The 17,235-nt window shown below is 24.5% G+C and overlaps 1 protein-coding gene across 2 annotated transcripts in view; it reads right to left on the bottom strand.

Annotated features, from left to right (window-relative positions):
• LOC100210805 (solute carrier family 35 member E1) overlaps positions 1-16,398 on the bottom strand; it is a 31,286-nt gene extending 14,888 nt beyond the window's left edge. Inside the window, exons 1-4 of one of the 2 annotated variants that reach the window (XM_065818262.1) lie at positions 16,007-16,398; positions 15,858-15,923; positions 15,603-15,740; positions 1,360-1,485 (exon numbers count right to left, since the gene is read on the bottom strand). In XM_065818262.1, the coding sequence (XP_065674334.1) occupies positions 1,360-1,485; positions 15,603-15,740; positions 15,858-15,923; positions 16,007-16,327 (651 nt within the window). In that variant the 5' untranslated portion in view covers positions 16,328-16,398. The remainder of the gene's footprint in view (positions 1-1,359; positions 1,486-15,602; positions 15,741-15,857; positions 15,924-16,006) is intronic. The other variant, XM_065818263.1, reaches the window with a different exon arrangement.
• Positions 16,399-17,235: the final 837 nt, after the last annotated feature.

The raw sequence follows: 17,235 nt of genomic DNA, 5'->3' as shown, positions 1-17,235 counted from the left end.
CCTACCATCATCAATGCCAGATATGAAAAATCTATGTGCCACCCGCAATGGAATGCATTGCCTGATGAATGTCTGTCAGACATCTTTAAGAAATCTGGACATCCGAAGATGTCTGACGACTGTATTTAGATATTGATTCCATCTGATCATAGATACCTATTTTTTGTGAACTTTTACAAATTTTGATAATATTTTATCCTCTCCAATAATATAGTTCTTAAAACCACAGGACTCCCAGATATTCCAAACTATTTTTCTAAGAAGATACAATTCTACATTTTTTTGATAACACGTTGTTTTCCTTTTGCATTTCATATTAAAATTTGATTTCATAGGGCAAGAAAAATTATCATAAATACTTTTGAATCTTTTTGATCTACTGCTAACTAAATATTGATAATACTTAGAAGTAACCCGTTAGTTGGAAGCTGATTCTGAGATAAAAATGAAATAGAAGATTTAAGAAGATAAAGGGGTCTACAACTGACTTTCAGATGTTTAACATGTTTCCTTTTCAATACTTGATTGCATCTTTGTTGGTATATGTTAGTATTACATAAATAATGCTCAATGTTTGTTTTTAGTTACACTTAATTTAAAAAGAAACCATTAAATTTAATTGATGTCATTACTAAATAATATATTAAATAATACCTTTAATAAACTTTACCTGAAACTATGTTTACCACTCCTCTTTTTTATTAGTAATTTTGTTAAAAGTTTAAAAAAATTAAAAACTTTTTGTTGTACAATGTTTTTATACTATGTAACTATGATACTATGTAACTATGATACTATGTAACTATGATACTATGTAACTATGATACTATGCAACTATTAATTGAATGAAAAATTAAACTACATTTTACTTTTTAAAATGATTTAATGAAGTAAAAAAATATTGACAATGAACAAAGAAATTTTTGAAATAATGGTTAATTGTGAAATCATCTAATATCTACATCTAGCACTAATTTTATACCTTAAAACAAAACAAATACAGTTCTTATATCACTGAGGGGTGTGGAAAAGAACTAAATGCAGTGTTAATAATTTTTTTGCAAAAAAATTGTCACCCTAATGTGTACGCGTGTGTGTGTGTATATATATATATATATAAATATATATATATAGATAGATATATATATATATATAAATAGATATATATAAATGTATATATATACATATATATATAAATATATATATATAAATATATATATATATATATATATATATATAGTATATATATATATATATATATATATATATATATATATATATATATATATATATATATATATATATATATATATACATATATAATACACATAAATAGAATTTCCTTATACTATAACATACCAAGTTTACATCATTAGCCATTTTTGGTGTATCAATAAATATCCATAAAGGTAAGCAAATGACTAGAGAAATTTGAGAAATTGTCACTAACATCTGTAGGGGATGTAATCTGACTTCTTTTATTGCCTAACAAAAATTTGATTAAAAAAAAAAAAAAATGTTAATAATTTAAAATACACGATCATTAGTAATAAAAAAAAAGCATATTATGTAAAAAGTTCTAATATGCATTTAGATGTCACTAATTACTACAAAGTAAAGCACACAAAAGTGTCAAATTAAGAAAACATTTGAATAAAATTTTCTTTTATACAACTCCTAGTTTTCAAAATAAAATGTTAATAATTTAAAATACACAATCATTAGTAATAAAAAAAAAGCATATTATGTAAAAAGTTCTAATACAAAATGTCTGAACAATTTTATTAATGTAAAATGTTCATAAAAAATGCATAAAAAAGTAGAACATTTTTGAAATTTTATTTCTAAGTAAAACTTTTAAGAACTTTCAGTTTTCATAAAAATAAAGTAAATAAAGAGTTTTTCTTGATAAGTAAAAATTTTTCTTAAAAAATTCAAATTAATGTAATAGATTTTCATAAGGTGTTACGAATAATTTTTCTTCTTCTACTTTTTATTTCTTTTATATATTTTTTTTTACTTTTAACTATATTTGCTATAGAAACTTTTACAAGCTTCCTGATTGGGTTGGATGAATGAAAATATTTCATTACAATTTTAATTTTCAATAAGATTTTTTCCACAAAACTAAAAAGTGCTGACAACTAAGAAAATCTCCCTGAGTGATCTGATTTTGATCATGAAATGATCAAAATCAGATCACTCAGGGAGATTTTGGTCTCTGGTTATTAAAAAATAAAAGATCTCCAAGACACTTGGTTGTTTTGATCTCCAAGACACCTGGTTGTTTTGATCTCCAAGACACCTGGTTAAAAAAAAAATTCTCACATGGTCATCGAAAAACAGAAGTTCTCTTTGACACTTAGTCATGGAAAAACAGAAGTTCTTGTTACAACATTATTTGACAAAAAGGTTTAACAGAAATCACAAAATAAATTTAAAAATTTTATTTGAAATAATTTTTTTTTAATTTATCAATTGCTAGAAAACTTTGTTTTAAAGTTACCAATTGCAAGAAAACTTTGTTTAAAATTTACTAATTGCTAGAAAACTTTGTTTGTAAAAATATTTATAGCCACCTGTAAAAAAAACCAAAAGTTAGTTTTTGATTATGTTTCAAAGATCTTTGTCAAAAACAGCTAAAATGTCTGAACAGGTCTGATCTGGACAAAATTTCACCAGGTTTTCTAAAAGAAAATGGTTTACCAGAACCAATAGCCATATTGTAAATTTAAAATAACTTTATTTAAAAAAACATATGCATTTAGATGTCACTAATTTCTACAAAGTAAAGCACACAAAAGTGTCAAATTAAGAAAACATTTGAATAAAATTTTCTTTTATACAACTCCTAGTTTTCAAAAACAAGAATTAATTAAGCTAAAAGAATTCAAATTAATCATAAGAAGATCTTTTTAACTTTTTAAAACTATTGATTTCAAGAAAAAAATTGCAATTAGTCACAACGTTTTTTATACCAGAACATCAATATCATGTCTAGAAAAACCAAATGGCAGGAGAGGATATAAAGGACAAGAAGATCTAAAGAAAAAGGGGCGCATACCTGATATGCCCTACTTTAAGTCAAATTTTGTTAGTGTGTAAATTTGAACTTTAAACTAAATTTTGCAAATGTGTATTTCATTATCTGTTATTAGAAAATAGTAAAATTATAGTAAGCCAAGAATTCTTAAAAAAAAGTGAAAAATTTTGTTAAAAAATAAAAAAATCACTACCACATATGTATACTTGCAATTGAAGAAGAAATCATCCAGATGTGTCATCAATAAGCTGAAGATTTTTTTAAAACTACGTAGGCACAGCACTACTTGAAATAAATTAAGCACAGAACTTTGAAAAAAATCAGTAGCAAAAAATCAGCTATGTGTTATACAATGTTTTATAACTTATGTGTTATTTATGTCAGCTGTGTTATACAATGTTTTATAACTTATGTGTTATTTACATCAGCTATGTGTTATACAATGTTTTATAACTTATGTGTTATTTACATCAGCTATGTGTTATACAATGTTTTATAACTTATGTGTTTTTTCAAAATTTTTGGTGTAACTTTCATTCACTATATATTTTTTTACCATTTTATGATTTTACCTTTTTTACATTTTTTTTTTAACATGATTTTATGATTTTACCCTTTTTTTTAATTAAGTATAAAATCAATATCAAATGACAAAAACGTGCAAAATTTTTTTCATTAGTTAAAATTATAAAAATACATATAAAAGAGAATTTATTTACCTTTAACATTGATCATTGTTATATTTTACCATGATCATTATTATCATGATCATGATGATCATCATTATCATTATGATCATGATGATCATCAAAAGCATAAAAGAGGAAGGCTAAAACCTGATGATGATCATGGTGATGATGATGATGATGATGATGATGGTCATGATCATCATCATTTGCAATAATAAAAGAACATCAAATGTCCTTTTATTATTGCAAAAAGCCAATGTAAAAAAGTCCTGTCTGATGTTAAGCTCTGTTATTCTCAGTTTACTACACCTTGTATCTTATCTCAGATGTTTGATTCTAGAGACTTTTTGTTAGTCTTCAATAGTATTATTAACTAAATTAAGTCTAACATTTAATTACTAATTTATGGGTGTGATCTTTTTACTTCTCCCCAGAATAAAACAGAGTTATTTGCAAGTTAATTCTCAATCAAACACTTCTACAGTTTGTGCAATAGATCTCCAACATAGTCTTAAAAAAGTGTTGTACAGAACTCTCTTCAATTTTTGCTAAATTTTAAAAAAGTGCTTTATAAGTGGTTCCAATTTTTCAAAACTCTAGAAATCACTTTGACCTCTCTAACTATTAGTTAAAGAGGTCAAAGTCTTTTCTAGAGATTAGTCTTCACTTTGTAGTTTCTTTATATAAAGGTTTTGAAGTTATTAAATTATTTCTTTCTAACTGCAGTAGTAAAGTTATTCATGAAGACCTGCCCTCTTCTTTATTTCAATTAACTTTAAGGGTACCACAAAGTTCTATCTTGCTCCTGTATTTTTTCTTATCTACAATAACGATCTTCATAAAATTTAAAGTGGCTCTATTTGCTGACGGCTCAAACTTTATACTCTTGTCCTGACAAAAATTCTTCACTTTTTAATCGCTTAGAACAAGCAGCTGATTTTAAATCTGATCTCTCTTCTGTAAAAGCCTAAGGCTTGCAGTGGCTTATGGATTTAAATTCTTAAAATCCACAATTTTTGTTAGACAACAAAACTCATTTATTTACTGTAAAAAAATATTGCAATATTGTTGGCATTCCTATATTGATGAATAACAACCCTCTTACTCTCAGACAAAATCTAAAAGCACATTGTAAATGTATTTAGACTTGGTTTATCTGCCAAGCTTGAGCCACTCCCTTATCATTGTGAGGTTGCATTTCTTTCTTTTTTAAAAAATACAATCATGGTTAATGCTTAAACGAGCTTAATCATCTCTATAACGATAAACCAAAACTCATTCTTGCTTGGCTTTTTATTCAACAAGTTGCATCCTTCTAATGAATCTGTCCCTTCATGCTATAAAAACTTTTAGTGATCCAGTTTTTTTTCCTTGAACATCAAAAAACTTTATAACTCTTACTTATCTTCATGTTTTTCTTTTTATACAACTTTCAACTTTTTAAGTCTTCAGTTATACGTTTCCTAGTATTTTAAAGTAACTCATAACTTAATAGTGGTTGCTTGCAATCTTGTTGGAAATAGATTAGAGTTTAAAAATATATAAATGTATGCCAGTATTTAATAAATAGTAAATGTAAGCATAAAATTATAATATATTAAGTATTATAAATTTTTTTCTAGCCCTAGCTATCATCCCCTGCTAAACTTATAAATTTGCCAGGGCTGGGTTTGCAAAAAGTCTCATTTTTAGCCGGGGCCCCGTTCACTTACTACAGACATGGTAATATTTTTTTTTAGTTTTAATAAAAACTAAATAAAATGTTATGGCAAAAAAAGGAGAAAAAGAAATCCTTATAACTCAATTTTCACAGTTTGTATCACAAGAAGTTATGGTTTTATTCTAATTAAAAGAGATTGTATCGCAAGAAGAAGGCAATATAACAATATGGCAAAATAAGCGTTAGAATCGAAACAGTTTTTATACTTTTTAGAGGTTGTCGTATACATATCATAAAGGTAAATTATAAAATTAGATTAATTAATTATTAAATTATCTAGTATATAAAGCCAAATCTTCATATACTTCTATTACAAAATTTTTTACAAAATATTTTACAAAATTTTCAAAATAAAAACACAATTCCATAAAATAAAATACCTAAATAATGATTAACACCTGGTCAATATTTATATTCCTGTCTCATTTTGCACCGCTATACGGGTGTAGGTGTTAGTTCTATATGAACTAACACCTACACCCAGTGTCTCTTGATACAAATGTGTGTTTAAGAATTCTGAACATGCTGTTTGCTTTGTTTTGTGCTATGTTGCACTGCTGAGCATATTTTAAATATTTTTATAACAAAACATGTTTTAAATACTTACAATAAATGTGTGATTTGTCACTGTTGTATTTAAAACTTTATGTTCAACATTAAAATTTTTTATAAAATTTTTATATATGCATAAGATTTTTTTTACTTAATTTAAATTTGATTTTATATAATCTCAAAAATTTCAGTGTTAAAGATTATTAAATATTTTTATCCAGCACTATTTTACAAACTAATACTATTGTCCTGGAATTTGTCCTGTAATTGAAAAAACAAAAGAAAAGATTGGTAAGATTTGTATGTTTCAACAATAGTTTAGTGAATATTATTCGTGAAAATAGTTATAATAAATGGCATGTTTATATCGCATCTCTAATGTGAAAAAACTTTTTTTTTGGTGCTTTAAATTGGTGCTCAACTGTGTAGTCTTCAATTTAAAGATTTAAGTTACTGATTTTTACAACTAAAATTAAGACTACAAATGTTAAAAGTCAATTTTATGCTGTCTAGTCTTATTGTCTATTGATAAAATACAAATTCCTTTGCAACAGTCATAATATTGAAATAATAATATAATAATAAAATAAACATAAATCCTGTTGTAAATTAGTAAATTATACTTGTGCTTTCATAATTATTTTGTCATTATCTATAATGGTATAATTTTTGGTAATAAATCTTGATTTTTAATTTGATAATAATTTTTTACACTTTTTTTTAACAAACATGTATTGCACCAATAATTTTATTAAATGTTATTTTATACAATGTTATATGTTTTCATAACAAGCGGAAGTTTTAAATACTTATAATAAATATGTTTTACTACAAATATATAAATACTTGTATAAAACAAGTTGTTAAAAACATAAAAGGGTCATTCCATGCCAACTAGACCAAGGTCCAACATGGACCCCCTCAGATTTTGATGAAACTTAACGGGTTTGTTAATATCAATGAGAAAAGCAATTCCTGAAAATTTCAGCATAAAATCTTTTGTGGTTCATGAGATATGGTCATTTGAAATTTCTGATTTTTCCAAAAGTAAAAACTTCAGTAGCAAAAACATGATTTGTTCATAATTTGAAGCTCTATATTTTAAAAACAAAATTTCAGAGAACCTTCTAGTTTTTTTTATTTTATACAACTTTAGATTTACTTTAATAAAAGTTTGACATTGAATTCTTGAAAGTCACACTTTTTCCATAATGGCTACCTAAAAAAACAAAAAAATTGTTTGCAAGTATAAAAAGTTGGTTTTTGATGAGTCAATATACAAAACCTGCTGTTTAAGAAGTGAAAAGAAATATTTTTTTAGTTTCTATAAATAGTAGGCTTCTAAATTTTTAGAAATTTACTGATAAGATACAATTCAGTAAAAAATTATAGACCTCTAAAAATGGCTGCGGCTAAAACTTAGGAAAATGTGCCTCCACTTCAAACCACCGGTAACCTAGGATCAACACTGGTTTTAAAAAGATTTTTTTTTTCTTCTAATTTAGAAGACTTTATTACAGTGATTTCAGAAAAAAAAATAGTGGGTACTCATTGGGAAGATACAAAATCAGAACAATGAAAATTGCCCAAAATGCATTAAAAACAATAAAAATAAAGTTATTGTTGTACTTTAAAGTCAAATTAATGAGGAAGGGTGGAATCGTGAATGTATTGAAAAAATATTATAAAATTTATAGTCATGATATTAAATATCAGGTAAATTAGACTAAAAGTATTTAATTTCAGTTTTACTTAATAGGCTATTAATAAGTTTTATATGAAAACATTAAATACTAAATTTCAGTTTTTATATGTGTATGTTTAGTGGTGTGTTTGGGCATAAAGGCACTTTATACATCAGACATAAAACCAGGCGCACCATGTAAGGAAAAGTGTTCAATTACAGTTTTTTTCTAAGTTCTGGGGGAAAAAATGAATGTTAAAAAGTAAATGGATGGGGGAGGGGGAGGAAAGAGCTAGGGCTATTTAAAAATTGAGTTTAATTCAGGCTTAACTAAAGACTTATTTCTAGTACTGATTATGAAATACTTTTAAGTTCATACATACTTTGTATTAAAATATATAATACAAACTAAAGTACAACAATAACTTTATTTTTATTGTTTTTAATGCATTTTGGGCAATTTTCATTGTTCTGATTTTGTATCTTCCCAATGAGTACCCACTATTTTTTTTTTCTGAAATCACTGTAATAAAGTCTTCTAAATTAGAAGAAAAAAAAAATCTTTTTAAAACCAGTGTTGATCCTAGGTTACCGGTGGTTTGAAGTGGAGGCACATTTTCCTAAGTTTTAGCCGCAGCCATTTTTAGAGGTCTATAATTTTTTACTGAATTGTATCTTATCAGTAAATTTCTAAAAATTTAGAAGCCTACCATTTATAGAAACTAAAAAAATATTTCTTTTCACTTCTTAAACAGCAGGTTTTGTATATTGACTCATCAAAAACCAACTTTTTATACTTGCAAACAATTTTTTTGTTTTTTTAGGTAGCCATTATGGAAAAAATGTGACTTTCAAGAATTCAATGTCAAACTTTTATTAAAGTACATCTAAAGTTGTATACAATAAAAAAAACTAGAAGGTTCTCTGAAATTTTGTTTTTAAAATATAGAGCTTCAAATTATGAACAAATCATGTTTTTGCTACTGAAGTTTTTATTTTTGGAAAAATCAGAAATCTCAAATGACCATATCTCATGAACCACAAAAGATTTTATACTGAAATTTTCAGATCTATAGAAGTCTATGTTGAAATCCTAAAATTTTGGTCCATTTGGCATGGAATGACCCAAAAGTATTAAGTAAAAAACTAATAAAAATGTTTAAATTACTTTTTAAAGTTAAAGCAAAGACAAAATCCAAACTATGAATTCAGATATTGATAAAGTAATGATAATTTAGTATAAATTGATAAAACAGAATTCAGATAAAGTAGAGATAAAGCTAGAATCTACGATCAACTCGATTGGATAAAAAAATTGTGTATAAGGTTTCTGAAGAACAATCGATACATATCAAATATGGCTTAAACTTTTTTTTACCTCTATTAAATCAAACTAAAAATAAAATTTAAAAATACATTTTTTTTACCTCTATAAATTCAAACTAAAAGTAAAAATTATATTATTTATTTTGTATTTTTTCTTTCAATTTTCATTCATAATAATCATAATAATAAAAATAAACACTATTCCCATGTCATAATGATAAATATGATTTAATATATACAATATTTTTTTTTTTTTTCTTGAACTCTGATACCCTCATGTTATTTTAATATATGGTGTAAACATGTGTAAATATGGTGTAAAAAATATGGTGCATATTTAATAAATGGTGTCTAATTAGCAAAATTTTTTATGATGTGATTCTATTTGCATAGATTTAAAATATATACTGTTTTAATCAAATTTTCCTTTGATTATCTAAAACATATTCTGAAATTATAGTTACAACAATATTTTGTCGTATATAATAAGTTTATTATATTTAAATAAATATATTTATTTTAATTTTTAAATCATAATTAATTAATAATTACATTAAATATGTAATAGTTAAAATAAGTACAATATTTTATATAAATAGATATAATATTTTAAATATTTTATATAAATAGATATAATATTTTAAATATTCTATATAAATAGATATATTTTAAATATTTTATATAAATAGATATATTTTAAATATTTTATATAAATAGATAAAATATTTTAAATATTTTATAAAAATAGATAAAATATTTTAAATATTTTATATAAATAGATATTTAAAATATTCATTTGGTCATATATAATAAATTTATTACATTTGATTAAATATAATTAATCGTATTAAATATATATGCAATAATTAATCAAGGTATAATTTGATTTAAAACTGCATAAAAAAGATAAAAACAATATATATCTGATTAGAATGTTATAGTGTGATATCAAATTTGCATTTTGTGTGACATCATTATATGATTTCAATTTAACAAGATAGTTATTATGAACTTCTTGGAGTATATAACATTCTAAGTACAAGATGAGATCATTTTTTCATATCATAAGCTTCATGTTCACGTTCATAATGTTTCATATTTTTTCATATCATAAGCTTCATGTTGATGTTATGATATCAAATTCAACTTAAGTTGAGATAATTGTGTGATTTCATTTTGATATCACACTGATCTCATAAGCGTATCATGTTATGATATCATAGATCTTGTAATATGAGATCATTATGATATAATTATGATATTAAATTGCTGACTGGGTTGTATACACACGATGTTTACAATGGTTATTTGTATTAACATTATTCCAGTGTATAGGCCCAGTCTAGGCACCATAATAAACAACCTTTTACGCAACTTTTTTTTAAAATCTGCAAAATTTTCCAAGATTATGTGATCTTTATTTTGTTTTCAGTTGTTTCCTTTTCAGGCTGACATACTCACACTTATACTCAGGCATACATATACATACATATACTCAGGCATACATACTGACAATTGTTTGCCAAATATTTTTGCATTACCATAACATTCAACTTCCCTTTAAACTGGTGCAGTGCCAAAAACACAATTTCTTTTAAAAATATGAAAAACAAATTTCATACTTTTTGAAAATTGATAGATAAATTATGACTGTTAAATTTATAGACAAATTTTCAAATTTATAATGACAAATTTGAAAATTGTTTAAATAATTTTAATTACAAAATTTATTTTTGCAAGTTGCAATTAAATTTTATTTATTTGTTGTTATTCTAATTATAAAAGTTTAAAAGATTTTTATACATTATACAATGGTTTATGAGACTTGATTTATTAGTATAAATTAATAACATTTATTTAAACACAAAACAACTAATGATTTTTATTTCTTAAGGTTTTCAATTAGGTACTAAACATGTTATAACTAAATTTTCTATAAATTCTTAAAATTTTATCCAAGCATATAGTGAAGCAATTTTGTTTCATATTAGGTTTGATGTTGAATGTTTTGAATACCTTTTATTAGGTTTGATGGTGAATGTTTGGAATACCTTTCATTAGGTTTGATGGTGAATGTTTGAATACCTTTACTTTAATAAAACCATTGAGAGTAACTCTACATGTTATCTCCACAACTCTATATAACAGAAAAATCTGATATGATTTTGTTCCAGTTAATGTATTTAAAATATTTCCACCAATTAACATCGTAAATAAAGTAAAGGTCATTGAAATTTTAGACAAAACTAGACCAAATAAAAAATCTAATCTATTTTTCAGTCAATAAAATGCTTTTTTTTTTTAAATGTATTTAATTATGTAATCAAAGATGTGTGCTCCTTGGATTAATGTATTCAATTATTAATGGTCTAAAAAACTATTAAAAACTATAATACACTTATTCAGTCAAAATGTTTTTTAAAAATATTTTCTATTTAATTTTTCAATGTGCTCCTTGGATTCTTTAATGTATTTAAGCAATAGAAAACTGCACAGATTGAGGAGAGATTGTTCCATATATTGTATCATCTTTCAAGTTCAAACAATGCTTACAAATAAATTTAAATCGGATTTACTGCCAGCAGTGTTAAATTTTTGTTTATAGGCTTTTATAAGTTTTATAAAACTGTAGCTAAATATTATCTCTGCACTAATTTCATTAGTATTAAGTGATTGCATTTAGTGAAAATCACTTCTTTTTTTAATTGTATAATATGTATGATTGGATGTTTTTGTATAATATGTATGATTGGATGTTTTTGTATAATATGTATGATTGGATGTTTTTGTATAATATGTATGATTGGATGTTTTTGTATAATATGTATGATTGGATGTTTTTGTATAATATGTATGATTGGATGTTTTTGTATAATATGTATGATTGGGTGTTTTTGTATAATATGTATGATTGGGTGTTTTTGTATAATATGTATGATTGGATGTTTTTGTATAATATGTATGATTGGATGTTTTTGTATAATATGTATGATTGGATGTTTTTGTATAATATGTATGATTGGGTGTTTTTGTATAATATGTATGATTGGGTGTTTTTGTATAATATGTATGATTGGATGTTTTTGTATAATATGTATGATTGGATGTTTTTGTATAATATGTATGATTGGATGTTTTTGTATAATATGTATGATTGGGTGTTTTTGTATAATATGTATGATTGGATGTTTTTGTATAATATGTATGATTGGGTGTTTTTGTATAATATGTATGATTGGGTGTTTTTGTATAATATGTATGATTGGGTGTTTTTGTATAATATGTATGATTGGGTGTTTTTGTATAATATGTATGATTGGATGTTTTTGTATAATATGTATGATTGGGTGTTTTTGTATAATATGTATGATTGGGTGTTTTTGTATAATATGTATGATTGGGTGTTTTTGTATAATATGTATGATTGGGTGTTTTTGTATAATATGTATGATTGGATGTTTTTGTATAATATGTATGATTGGGTGTTTTTGTATAATATGTATGATTGGGTGTTTTTGTATAATATGTATGATTGGATGTTTTTGTATAATATGTATGATTGGATGTTTTTGTATAATATGTATGATTGGGTGTTTTTGTATAATATGTATGATTGGATGTTTTTGTATAATATGTATGATTGGGTGTTTTTGTATAATATGTATGATTGGGTGTTTTTGTATAATATGTATGATTGGGTGTTTTTGTATAATATGTATGATTGGATGTTTTTGTATAATATGTATGATTGGGTGTTTTTGTATAATATGTATGATTGGATGTTTTTGTATAATATGTATGATTGGGTGTTTTTGTATAATATGTATGATTGGGTGTTTTTGTATAATATGTATGATTGGGTGTTTTTGTATAATATGTATGATTGGATGTTTTTGTATAATATGTATGATTGGGTGTTTTTGTATAATATGTATGATTGGATGTTTTTGTATAATATGTATGATTGGATGTTTTTGTATAATATGTATGATTGGGTGTTTTTGTATAATATGTATGATTGGATGTTTTTGTATAATATGTATGATTGGGTGTTTTTGTATAATATGTATGATTGGGTGTTTTTGTATAATATGTATGATTGGATGTTTTTGTATAATATGTATGATTGGGTGTTTTTGTATAATATGTATGATTGGGTGTTTTTGTATAATATGTATGATTGGGTGTTTTTGTATAATATGTATGATTGGATGTTTTTGTATAATATGTATGATTGGGTGTTTTTGTATAATATGTATGATTGGATGTTTTTGTATAATATGTATGATTGGGTGTTTTTGTATAATATGTATGATTGGGTGTTTTTGTATAATATGTATGATTGGGTGTTTTTGTATAATATGTATGATTGGATGTTTTAATATATTTTTCAATGTTACTTGTGCAACAATATTGGAAATGGAGATACCATTTGGTATCTTCATTTCCAATACTTCAATATATTAAAATATTCAATAATTCTAAATCTTCTTCGGCTGTATAAAGAGTTGTTTCTTTTATTCTTAAAATATTTTATACGTAACATAATAATTTTTTGTTTATTTTCTCACAATTTAGTTTTTTTAACACAATATTTTTAAAGTATTAAATGAACTATATTTATAAACATAATTTGTGTTTATAAATAAAACTTATGTCGTACGAACTTAACGAGATTTTGAATAAGCACAAAAAAAGTTAAATTCTTTCAAACAAAAACACTTCTCCTTTCTCAGAACAAATAATGATATTTTATGGTTGCTTTTACACATTTAGATCTATGATGAGATGAAGATCTATGATGGAGACTGTAAAATCTTATCATTTTTGCGTAATGAATTAGTTTGCAAATAAAAAGAAAATAATTATTTCTTTAAAAAGTATTGCAAAGTTATTTAACATTCATTTAAAGTTAAATTTAAATTTTTAATTTTTAAATTTAATTTAAAGATTTTATTAAAAAGAAAACTTATTTAACTACCTGTTTTTTTTATTTAAAAAATCAAATTAAAATTAAAATTTTTGGTTAACATATTTTTCTTTTAATAACTAATTTAATGTAAATAAATGCTGTATAAACAATATCAAAAAAACAATTTAAATATTCCAATTGATTAAAGTTTTTGTTAAATGTAAATTGCTAAATAAAACAGATATATAGACATTATATAGATATATTAGAGGAATTTTTTTTAGACATAAAAAAATAACAAGAGCTTTTTTTTTAGCAATTAACTTTTAGACCGGTACCACCTAAACTATTGCTGGGTACGTCACTGATATATATATATATATATATATATATATATATATATATATATATATATATATATATATATATATATATATATATATATATATATATATATATATGTATATATATATATATATATATATATATATAAATACAGTATTGACGATTAATAACAATCCGCCATGATTTTTTTGAGATCATTCGACTTTGATTGATAATAAATCAATGATCATTCAACTCTTTTCAAATATAAAAAGTGTAAACTGATGAGCATCACATTTTCTTTCAAATAAGTATAGATATTCATAAAAGTATCAATCAATGCGCTAATTATCTGGGTTTTTATTTAACACTTATCTCATAATCTAAAATAATTATAATGGCCAAAATTAACAATCCACTCTATTATTTCAAAATTTCTTAAAATTGCATTTGTTTTTGAGTAAAACTTTGAACTTATTTGCGAATTAATAATAATTGTTAGAGAATTTTTTTTTAAATTGTTATAAATATTTGAAAAGTTTGTGTAAATGATATGTAAAAACTAGTATCTAATTAACTACAACATTTCAGTAATAAAAAAATCAAAATGACTGGAAAAACTATTAATAATATAACAAAATGTTAAATCATAGCAATGAATGAACAAAAATCTCAATGCGAAAAATTGCAAAATATTTAAACACAACACATGAAACTGTTAGCAGAATAATCAATTGATATTATGAATACAATACAACTGAAAATCTTCCGCGTCCCGGAAGACCCAGCATTTCAAATGAAAGAACATTCACTTATTCGCATAGTGAAAAAAAATTCCATTATCTACTGATCTCAGTCGAAAATAGCAAGTAGTTTATATATATATATACATATATATACATATATATATATATATATATATATATATATATATATATATATATATATATATATATATATATATATATGTATATATATATATGTATATATATATATATATGTATATATATATATATATGTATATATATATATGTATATATATATATATTTTTGGGGGGCAAGTATAGGTAAGTTTTGAAAGTTGAAAAATATATTTTACATTTTGAAGGGTTTACCACAAGATGCCATATAAAAAAATTAATGTTTTTTTGCCAAAAAATTGGGTCACAGAAACCTTAGTGCATTGGCACAAATACACAGATTTTGAGCTGTTATCATTTTGATTGGTAACCAAATTTAAATTAGGTCTCCATGACAACCTTAGAATTTATCAAATAATCAAAACAAAGTCAATAATTGGTTTTACAAACTCTGAAAAAAAGTAAAAATAAAATAGACAACAATCAACTTACAAGTTTTGAGTATAAATTCTGTAAAGCAAATATAAAAGTTGCTAGCAAAGCACTACACATTCCATAAAATTCAAAAGATAATTCTGTTATTGTTGCTATAGCCACACCAAATACAATAGGCAATAATGAAAGATATACCTAATGTAGTTTTAATATAAAAAAGATTTTGAAAGTTTAGGCTATATCATATTTAAATTGGTCTTTAAAAGTTTTAACTATGATAAAAAATGTATATTATTTATAGAAATGATAAACCTGGTAGGATTGCAAATCTTTATAAATAAGTCTTCCAAGTAATACAGTAAATATTGGTAAAGAAGCCTAAAAAAATAAATACCATATAACCAGAAAAAAAAAAAACATTTTTTCATTATTTATAAAAACAAATTAGGAACTTTTTAAACCTTAACAGTATGAGCATATGAAATAGTCACTCTCCATATACTGATATGAGAAGCAATTGAACCAAATAATTTTCCAAAACCAAGTGGAATTATAAAACGCAACATAAAATGCTTTGAGTAACGGTATTGAGTGTTTATACCTGCCATTAAGAGAACAGGGTACACCATAAAAGAACTAGAAAGCATATGAAACAAAGTAATGGTCAAAGGGTAAGGGTATTGAACTAAAATCTTTTTCCCAAGAATATTGTTTGTTGTTGATAGCAAATACCATGATACACATAACACAGTCACCTTCAATGAACGACTAAATTTTGCCATTATATATCTCTAACAAATTTGCTATAACAGCATGATGATTTTTTTAAGCATTTTAAACTGAATCATTGAAAAAAAAATTGATGAGCACAAACTTTAATTACACACAAAGCATTACATTTACGCATACTTTATATATATATATAAATATATATATATATATATATATATATATATATATATATATATATATATATATATATATATATATATATACAGGGCCGTACCAAGGGTGGGGCCGGCCGGCCAGGCCGCGGCCTGAGGCGCCAAAATTGGAAACTACAAAACTGTTCCAAAAAGTGGTTGGTAACAAATTCAGTGGAAAAACAAATTATTTCAGAGGATATTTGTATTGAAGTTAATGACAATTCAACAGATCCTATAATTGACTTAGGTTCAGATCATCATTTGGAATTAATTGAAGAGGAGATTTTCATCAGCCAAAGTTAAGAAGAATTTTGCACAACTGATTCAGAAACAACAAGGGAAAATGGAAATGCCCAGCTTTCAGGCCCAGTTGAAATGGACGAGGATGAACTTCATTCAGAAATCTCAGAAATTCCAGTGGCCTCGGAAGAAAATTTTCAACACAGGGATCCAGCAACATAGCCTAAAAGAACGGACAAAACAAGATGCTTTTTGATTGAGTATGGGCCAGAGCAAGACAGAAGAGAATTTTGAACACGCTGTGTAATTTTGAAAACAGAATGCGACACCAGCTCAAAATGGTATGAAAAAATTTATTCCAATGGTGAAAAATTTGTTCGCACTTGGCTGCAGTACAGCAACAAAAAAGATTCTTTATTTTGTTTTTGCTGTTTGTTGGATTTCTGGTGTCAAATTCTTTCTCTAATTGACCGGGAAAACAAACTGCTTCAGTCAAAAACCATTTCAATTGACATTGCCGCAAA

Source organism: Hydra vulgaris, chromosome 14 (genome assembly GCF_038396675.1).
Source record: "Hydra vulgaris chromosome 14, alternate assembly HydraT2T_AEP".
Classification (NCBI taxonomy): Eukaryota; Metazoa; Cnidaria; class Hydrozoa; order Anthoathecata; family Hydridae; genus Hydra; species Hydra vulgaris.
Note: the sequence above shows the minus strand (reverse complement) of the source record. Positions and strands in the feature narration are given on the sequence as shown.